General features: G+C 43.7%; 1 protein-coding gene across 2 annotated transcripts in view; it reads right to left on the reverse strand.

The window, feature by feature from the left end:
• Nucleotides 1-10,000, reverse strand: part of bcl11bb (BCL11 transcription factor B b) — a 28,734-nt gene that overhangs the window by 14,730 nt on the left and 4,004 nt on the right. The window contains exon 2 of one of the 2 annotated variants that reach the window (XM_076756689.1): nt 5,113-5,496. In XM_076756689.1, the coding sequence (XP_076612804.1) occupies nt 5,113-5,496 (384 nt within the window). The remainder of the gene's footprint in view (nt 1-5,112; nt 5,497-10,000) is intronic. The other variant, XM_076756690.1, reaches the window with a different exon arrangement.

Consider the following 10,000-nt stretch of genomic DNA (forward strand, 5'->3'; position numbering starts at 1 on the left):
TTAAGAAATTGCAATGACGAAGAACATTATTTTCGTGCAGTGGATTATTCCATTTTTAGATTCAACCAGTGCCTGCTACAGCTGTGCAGGGATAACTGTATGTTTGCTTATACAGAGTGAGTCACATGCAGCGTTCTGTGAAAGCGTGTATAATTATGTGCATGCAAATACACAACAACTGAAAAGGCATAAAATGGGAATAATTGTTCTTGGATGTATTGGATGTGGTTGGATTTTGGATTTCATTTATTTCTTAAAAAACTGGATAAAAATGTTTCAGCCAGGCTCGTGTAATGCATATCTGTGGCATTGAAATCTAAACCTCTGAAAGGACCGTCCTCTGTTCGATTTCTACACAACGATATTGTCTATAAAGTGCAGTATTGTACATGATGTTGACATTCTGAGATATATTCTTTGTATGAATACCTCTAACATCGCTTTATCTTGCCTCTGGTGTTCTCTTTTTCTTTTCCCCTATTGCAGTGTGAAAGTGAAAAGAAGAAACACACGAGACGGAGATATTGTATCGTGAAGGCATGTTCATGGTATTCAAAAAAAATGTGTATTTAAATGGAGGATGGAGTGTACTCCTCTCTTTTTTGCGTGGAGGAACAAGGAAATATTTGCCACTCACAGACACTGGGAAACACACACACACACACACACACACACACACATAAACACAAATGACAAAATGAAAAGAGACACATGTGCCTAAAAGCAGACACAAGATAAATTCTCTGGCAAGCATTCAAAACACTCATGTAACAGCACATAAACACATACAGAATGCACCAGAAATGCAAAAGCGTGAACACACACACACACACACACACACACACACACACACACACACACACCACCTACACAACTGCCACCATGTAACCCCTAATCACAACCCCAGAGCTTGGACATCAAATGAAGCAAGTTTTAAAAAAAATCATCAGGAGTAATTAACGCATTTTCATATGCAAATGTGATTAATGCAAAACTACAAAGTCATTATGCAAATCGACTTTTCCTTGAGCCTCTGTACAAATATTCGCAGCTCAAATCAGGGATCAGTCTCGCCATCTTTCTTTTTTTATCGCTTACCCTTCTCCCTCTCCCTCTATCTCTCTCTCTCTCTCTCTTGGAGTCGAGATAATACGTAAGTAGCATGTGAAGTTATTTCTAACTCACACAGTGTGTGTGTTTTCATGCGATGGGCCGGGGCTATGGCATTACGCCGCCTGCCTACTGATTACTGGCTGCTTGGCACTGGAGCGAGACAGGGAAGCCGGCGTACAGGGGAAGGTATGAATATGCAAAAGCCTGATTGCTTTTCATGATTAAAGCCTATTTAATATGGAAATGAGAGCAAGCCAGGTGATTAAAGGAGCATTGGGTGGTGGGGCAAAAAGAAAAAAAAAGACTGGGGGAGAAACAGAGAGAGCGAAGAAGAGAAGAGAGGAGAGAGACACCTTCAAATCCACACTGGTGGTGAGGTGTGGAAACTGGAATGTCACAGTTATTTAGCAGCTGCAGCGAAACAAGTGTCGAACATTGCAGATTTGACCTCTTTGGACGCAAAGGTCGTTCTCACTTTTGCTACGTTTTGTAGGTTCCACAATAAGTTTTCCTCCAGAAATGAGTCATTTTGGGTAAAAGAAAAAAAAAATCCTTGCTGCAGATTGGCTCAAGAACAAAAACTGATCTTATCACGTTAAAAAGCTCCTGCGCCCTTTAACACACTTTTTTAACACACCCGCAGAAAGGTTGTACATGTAGGTGTGACAGTTCTAAAGTGGCGGGTGTCTCATTTAAATTCTTTGATCATAAATCAGGTGCTACTTTGGTTCAGTTAGGAACAGCAGTATCGGTATCGCACTGAACTTGTGAGCAGCTTTCCGGAAGAAAAAAAAAGCACAACGAAAAAACACAATGAATCAATACAACACCTTATACGGTCTTATTCTGATATTGTGATATGCCCACAAAAGTGACAGCACAGAGATCAGAGGTGGACGGAGAGAAAAAGAGAGAGAGATGTTTGAGGATGTCGCTGTCATTCACATGATCTCATGAAATATTTACCGTGTGATCTCTACACACAGTGTTTGTGAGTGAGAAAGACAGAGACAGACAGACAGACAGACGGAGGGTTAGAGAGAGAGAGAGAGGCTGTCATGATGTGACTTTGCCCTTATGTACTAGATGTCTTTAAGTGCTCAGAGGGGGCCCGGCAGCCGTCCTGGGAGGGGGTTCAAAGCAGGGCCAGGGTCGTCTTAGTATGGTAACGCTCCCCTAGCGACAACCTCTCGCTCGCCTGGTGACACGCATCATTCTTCACAGACACTGCACACACATGCACACATATACAAAATACACACACACGCTTATTAACATACTCTGACGGAGCCCACACATACACGCGCAGAGTGCATGCATCAGCAAGAGAAACTCAAGGAAAATAAAATAGGGCACAGAAGGGCCATTTTTCATCTACGCCGTGTGCGCGCGCGCGAGAGTGCGCATGTGCACGCACGTGTGTGCCTGTGTGTGTTTGTGTGAACGCGTTTGCACCTTTCGGGGGTTGAATCTGCTAGCCTTGCAGCATGTTTGCAGTTTAAGCAAGCAGGCTGACAGACAAAGAGGCCAGACAGGATGTTATAAAACACAACCAGGTGAAAAAAAAAAAAAAAAAAAGAAATCCAGGTGAGGAGAGGGTTAAGAGTTATGCATGCAGCACAGGCATTTCATGCATGCAGGAGTACATAATGGGTACATGTGCATTTCTGCGTGTGCAGGTTTCTGTTATGTTTGATATATATTCTCATTTTCTTGTCTTTTTTCATCACCTGCGCTTCAAATATTTGAACTGCAAAGTTCTCAGAACCACGTGAAGCAAATGTGATGATGTGCATGTGCGTGTGAGCGTGTGTGTGTGCTGCTAACACATTGGACTTAATTAGACCTAATAATGTAATCTAATTTGGTTGAAACTTGAGACTGCCTTGAGTGGCAATCTAATGTGTTGAACAAAGCTCTCCTCCTCTCTTTCATTTGAGGCTTCGAGGGCTTTCATGTACTCTTCTCTTAGTGATAAGACTGTCTGTCTGTGTGAGTGACTAACTGACTGCCGCTCTAACAGGCTGACTCACTCGCTAACTGCTTAAATGTTTTTCCTCTGACCACCTAAGAGACAAAATGCCATGTAAAATCCTTTTTCATTGCATCAGCTTCCAAATGAGTTCATGTTTTTCACAGGGGTTTCCAGGTGGGTTTAACGCTCATTAAATTTCCAAATTATAACTGCAAAAATAGACAATTAGCAAGACTCATATTGCATTTAGACAAAATGTCACAAAACTGATGGCCTGTCACAACTTTTTCTAATTAAATGAGATGAGATGTGATCACTTCCTCCTATCTTTATTTTTGATTTTAAGGAAAGAATTTCAAGTTTCTATTTCCATTTATTTCTTTTATTAGCCGTGACATCTAAAACTGTGCTGTCACATGTTTGTGATTCAATACATTTTTCCCACTGCAAAGGATGGTGACCACACACAGCTGCTGGCCACACAGAAACTGTGCGTGTGTGCTGATCTCTGCAGTGATGACAAAAGATGTCTGCACCAGCTTTGACTCTGAAATGAACAAAACGTGCCAGTCCATAATCTGCGTCCCAGAAACTCTGCACAACTATTCGCAAAAACGTTTTGCAATATTTCACAGACCAGCTTCGTCTTAAAGACTCCTGCAGTAAAAATGACACGAAATGTAACATAGAGAACTAAATTTAAACTAAACTAAATGCACAAGTCTCTCCCAATATTAAAAATGTTTTGCTTGCTCGAAAGATTTTTACTGTTCAAATGTAATAATGCACATAAAATTCCCACCTGCTGTGAAGAGGAACAACCTTTAGCCTTCTGCCATGACGTCTACACGAAATCTGCATTCACACCTTTTACATCAGCTCTCCTTATCCCAATAAATATATTCTAAACCAATATAACCACTCAGTTATTGGATGTGTGGTGGCAGTTGTGGCAGAACATTTTCATAATAATTAAAAAAAGTGTATGATGTTTATTTTAAAGACTTTTTAAGACTCCAACATTTCCAAAGATTTTAGAATGCATCACATTATATGCATGTATAATATAATGGGTTGTAAAAGTCTGCCATTTAACCAGTTTAAGACACTGCAGTGACCAGTTTCTATTTTAACTCTATAAGCTTTTTACATGTAATTCTGGCTGCTAACTTCCACAATACAGCCGTCTCCCTCGTCTAACCAAGTCCCTCTTAGTCTACTGGAGCCTGTGTAATCCTGGATAGCCTCCCCAGCTCTCGGGTGTGATGGTGACTGTCTCCTCTGATAACTTTGAACTGGTTTCCCTGCAGCGCTGGCAGTCTACAGGCCTCGCTCCCCCCCCACCACCACCACCCCACCCGACCCATAGCCAGATGAACGGCCTTGCTGCTTTATTAATCCCCTTCTCCTCACCACGCACACAGATGAATTTTAATCAGCTTTCTTAACCTCTTTTTTTTTCATATGCTGCAGGATTTCTTCACAAACGCTCAGACACGTGACGCGCACTCACACAAGCAAAAAAAAAAAAAAGAAACAGACAAACACACACACACATACACACACTTTAGGGCGGCTCCTCTATCACCTTCTTCCTCGCCTTTCACAATTGGTTTCAGCTGAAGAAGTCCTTCAGGCCTGCCACTGTGTGTGTTTGTTTGGTGTGTGTGTGATTTTCGTGTGCAGATATGTGTGCGTGTGTGTGTGTGTGTGTGTGTTTGTGTGATGTTTTACTTTTACGGAGCAGAATAGACATACAGTGCAGCTCTCACTCACTCTAATGAAATCATCCCAGACTACATTAATCCCTCCTGAAGGCCACTGTCAAAACAACAAGCAGCTGGGATTCTTTAAAGAGAGCAATCTGTCTTGGACAGGTGAGGGATGTGTGAGTGTGTGTGCATGTTTTTTTGCGCCTACATGTGTGTTTAAGACATGTGCATCTACACTGACAAGAGAGCTTCCTGTTTATTGGCTCTTCTTGCATCCTCCTTTAAATGTAAAGTGTGTCCCAGCCTCCGTACCTCCTCTCTCCTGTTTTGGGCAGATCCCCTTGGCCGGCGTCAGGCTCCTCGCCACATCCTCCTCACCGCCGGGGGTCACCTGGATGCCCACCTCCACCGGAATGGACCCTCTACCCAGCTCCAGCGACCTGGCCCTGGGGGAGATGACAATGCCCGTGACCCCGCCAGTCTCCCCAGGCTTGGAGAAGGACCCCGGCCTGTTTCTGGGCCCCCGGCACAGGCGTCGCTTGTGCTCGATGAAAACCAGGATATCGCCCAGAGGGAAGTTGGTCTGGCACTGGCCGCAGGTCAGCAGATCATGCTCCCCGGGTCCCACCCTCCGAGGGCTGGGAGTGGATGGCTCCGGAGATGGAGATCCGGCCCCTGAATCATGATTGGACTCTGCTAGAAAAGGGAAGAGGAGGGTGACAAAATGTAAATCAATTGTGATTCTTTTTTTTTTTTTTTGTAAGAGTTGAAGTGTGACACAGAAAGAGAAAAACACACAGCGAGGTTTGGTTATTCCTGATAACATTACCTGATAAAAGCCATCTCTCCCTCCCATACGTGACGATCATTACTGTCACACTTGTGTCACTTTCATGGCATAAAACTACGCCCCTGTAATGCCACTTCGCCTAGACAAACACCTGCACAGCTTATCCGTGAGAGATCTGCGTGGGTGGGAATCAGCACATACACTGGGTGTATGTGTGTGTCTGTTCTTCTATTTGTGTGTGTGTGTGTGGCCAGGAAGCTATTCATCTCACGGTGCAGGCTGGGTTTCCGGTTAGGGCCTTTGCTGCACTGAGCTGTCATAGCTAGACGGCTGCCTTCACCACGTGGGAGCCCCAGCTTGTGCAGAACAAAGTGTGGCGTAGCGGAGGCCACATCCACCAGCATGCGTGCGTATGTGTGTTCATGTTTGTGTGTATCAGAGAATAAGACATGGAAAAGAAAAATGAGAAACAGAAAAAAAAAAGCGAGACGTCTAAGTGTGTGCGTACATGAATGGAGCAGCACACAGGTGAGTTCGAACACTGTATTCTCCACAGACAGAAAATCTATAAAGCCGAACCCGGGGTCCTGTTAAGAGAGTAAATCTCATTCTTCACAGATCTGACACGGTCATTAATAACCATTACACATTCTTCCCCCCCTCGTCCCCTATGGCGTAGACTGAGTCCCTCAGCTTAGCGTAAATCCCTCATGGACAACCTCCATTTTTTTAACACTACCCTGATGTACCAGGATGAAGATGTGTCCTCTCCTAAAAGGCCCGGAGGAAACCTGAAGCTCCAGAGACTCTAGGGGCGTCTGAGTGAGCGGGTACCCAGGGAGAGGTGTTGATGCCTGGGAGAGGAGCATAGCAGCGCCTGCCTGTCTCTGCTGCTCTTCTAGTTCTAGCACCCACCCACCCCTCCCCTTTGCCTGTCTTCTCTCTCTTTCTCCAAACATGACACCCAAATAATTGCAAAGATTAGACAAAGAGGGTGTGTGCTGGTTTGTGTGTGCCTGTGTCTTGGTGTGTAGTTATCAGAGCAGAGATCCTAAACTCTCTTATCACCCATCTCAAACTGTCAGGGAGGCGTTGCTCCCCTAAATTCCTAGTCATAACCGTTAAACTCAGCTCAGAGTTCCGGCTGACTGTTACACACATTTTCACCCAATTTTTTATCATTTCAAATATTTCTTTGCAACTGTGAATCACCCCCTCCCAGCCACCCACCCACCCACACGCACACACACACACACACACACACACACACACACACACACACACACACGTTCCAGTCCACTCACTTCGCCCTGGAGTGATGATCCGATGCCAAATATCTTTTCTCTAAATGGAGATGGGTTCCTGGATGCCTGCCAAATAATTTCCATCTCATAATCTTTGGCGGCAAAGAAGGAACACAAACACATATTTACCTACAGTTCACAGCTTGTGACCATAATTCACATGAAGCAATGTTCCAGAGTGTTCACACAAGCCATGTAACAGTGCGCATGCATGCATGCATGCATATGAGCAATGCATATAAGTGGGACTGTGCAGGAGATCTCTGCTAACAATATGGCGTGCTCTCATTTCTGATGTTGAAAAACGAGACAGGTGGCATGAGACCTCGATCCTCGTGTGCTGCAAATGAGGAAAAGACAGCATCAAGCCAGCCGGACGACAGACACCTGGCCGTTTGAACTTGACTTTCTCCCTGCAAGACAAGTAGAGTAGGGCCTGTTTGTTAACCTGTGGTTAGGTAACATGGCCAGGGGGCAGAAGGCAATAAATTAGCAGGCGTTGTCCCTGACACTATGCCACTCCAATATCAGTTGGACATCTTCTCTAAACCTCACCCCTCTCTGAAACCCGCTCACACGTCTATCCTGAGGCTCACCTATGTGAGAAAAACACAGGTGCAAGAAGGAACTGAACATGGCATGCTTGCAGGTAAAAAAAAAAAAAAAAAAAAAAATCTACTGTGGACACAAACACACTGAAATGGAAACATACACACACACACACACACACACACACACACACACACACACACACACACACACTAACACGAAAGAAAAGCACTCTAATGTAGCCTATCATGGTGACAGACAGTGTCTAATTCCTCTGTATAAACTCCTATGTGAGAGGAACATGCTTGATAGGTAAAGGAGCATAGCAGACGCACTGTCAAACATGCCATCGTGGAGAAGGCGTGATGATAGCAATGAAACCCAGCTGTCTAACACGATACCGCACATACTTTATTTCTCACTCTTGGTCTCTTTCTGTCTTTCCCTGACACACACACACACACACACACATGCACTCACACACACACACAGAGCTATATTCACCCAGTGACAGTCCTGCTACTCTGCCTTATCAAGTGTGAGTTAAGTCAGGCAGCCTTAGAGCACCCCCTATCAGCTTGACGAGGAGAGTCAGTCAGTCACTCCACTGCTGCTGCCTGCTGCCGCTGCACACTGCCACTGCACAATATGTACCAGATGGGAGACACAGCTGAGGACAATGGACCTCTTTCACCAATATTTCCATTTGTGTAAAAGGTGGAAAAATATATTCAAACGCCGAGCCAAAAAGTACTTAATGAAGAAACAGTGTTGTCAGAGGCAAGGGATTGTTTCATCTGCAGCTGAGATTTTTTTTTTTTAATTGCAGATATTCAAATGTTTGTCATACAGTTCAATCACATGTGCATTGTAATTGAACTGATAAATTTGGTATATGATACTTGTGACGCTCTGGTCCGTGTTTTTCAGTCGTGGCCAGGTAAAACAAGCCTGATGGGTGAAACATTCCAAGGTGCATATATGAGGTTCCTCTCCTGTCATCTGACATTACTTATTCACTAATCTCTAATGATTGTGTTCATCCCTATATGCTCTAATAAATCTGATGACTGTTTTTGTTCTCGTCATTGTTGCCTGAGGTGATGGTGAAGACAAAGAAAAATTTACAGCCTAGCTTGACAAGTTCTGCTCGGCCTTAAATTGAATAAGGAACCGAGAAAATGTCATTTTGCTGGATTTGAAACATTTGTTTTTATTTAATGATGTGAATTTGGTGAGATTCTTCTGAGCGGCGTTAAACAGAAACCCTGAAACTATTTTCCGTTGACGCTGGAGTCCTGACCTTACACAACATTTTAATACCGGCTGCACACTCTGTTCTGTTGGTAAAGGCAGAGTAAGGCCAGGGGCACTCAGATGACAGTCGACCATACTGTATAGGTTCAGACCTGTCTCCCTTTCTTTGTTTTCCCCTTCCATTTGCTGAGCTAAAAACCCATGCACACAAACACACACACGCGCACGCAGACACGAACGTGCAAACCCCACAGGGAAAGTCGGGTAAGATTCACGCTGTCATTGAAAATAAATGACACCAGCAACGTTGCAGATGGTTGCAATCAAAAATTCAAACAACAAGCGGCCTCGCTTAGCCTATCCCTTTTTCTCGGCTGCGACTGCCAAGGAGAGCTGCAACAGTGTGTGTTGTGTAAGGCCAGGCCTGTGTGTTTCATTATCTTATCACCATTTAATCTGTAGCAGTCTCGTTTCTTATCATAAATCTTAGATTATCAGTCTGAAAGTGAGCAAAATACGGCTCTGCAGCTGACTGTGACTTGTCACTAAATTGCTATAAATGACTTGCAAGCTATGAGGCATGACATTTGGAGATATAAATCAAATTTGCCAAACAATTTTAAGAGATATAATAAAAATAATAAAGAAGCTTTATAGCATTGCAAAATTGATTAAATGTGTTCAATAATATTGAAACGTAGAAAAATAAAAATCTGAGAACAAACTGCGATGCCTCGCTGTAAATCATATATCACTCACTAGTCATCTCCTGTGAGATTATCATCCGGTTACCACAGTGTGTGTGAATATTTACTGTGGTGTTGCAGTGCGCACGGTGGGTTTGTCCCCCAGCATTTGACAGCCATATGGTGCGAATGAATACGAAAACATTAACTGTTTCACAAGTAGCATGCCAATTCTGAGAGTAAACAGTTATCATGAGGCGTTTCCATGGCTGGATCCAGAAAACGATCCTTTGCAATAATGCTGATATTAGATTGCAAAAATACCAGCCTCTGAACAAGGGAGGCCTGTGTTACTTAACACCAGTTGTCACGCGCTAATGTGTGAGTAATTCATAAAGATATTCCTATGATGGGCTTCTTCGTCGTGGATGTGACTCCAAGCTGAATTGTTGAGTGTAAAGAGCCTAAAAAAGCCTTGAGGGGATGTTTGCCTTAATAAAACAAAGAATTAACTGTAAACTGGAGGTCAAATTTAGCTCACACAGAACAGCTTGCTACATCTCATTTGGTAGTGTGTGAACATGTACAGTTTGTGTGTGTGGTCATGCATTTCG

The sequence above is a fragment of the Chaetodon auriga genome, chromosome 18, assembly GCF_051107435.1.
Source record: "Chaetodon auriga isolate fChaAug3 chromosome 18, fChaAug3.hap1, whole genome shotgun sequence".
Lineage (NCBI taxonomy): Eukaryota > Metazoa > Chordata > Actinopteri > Chaetodontiformes > Chaetodontidae > Chaetodon > Chaetodon auriga.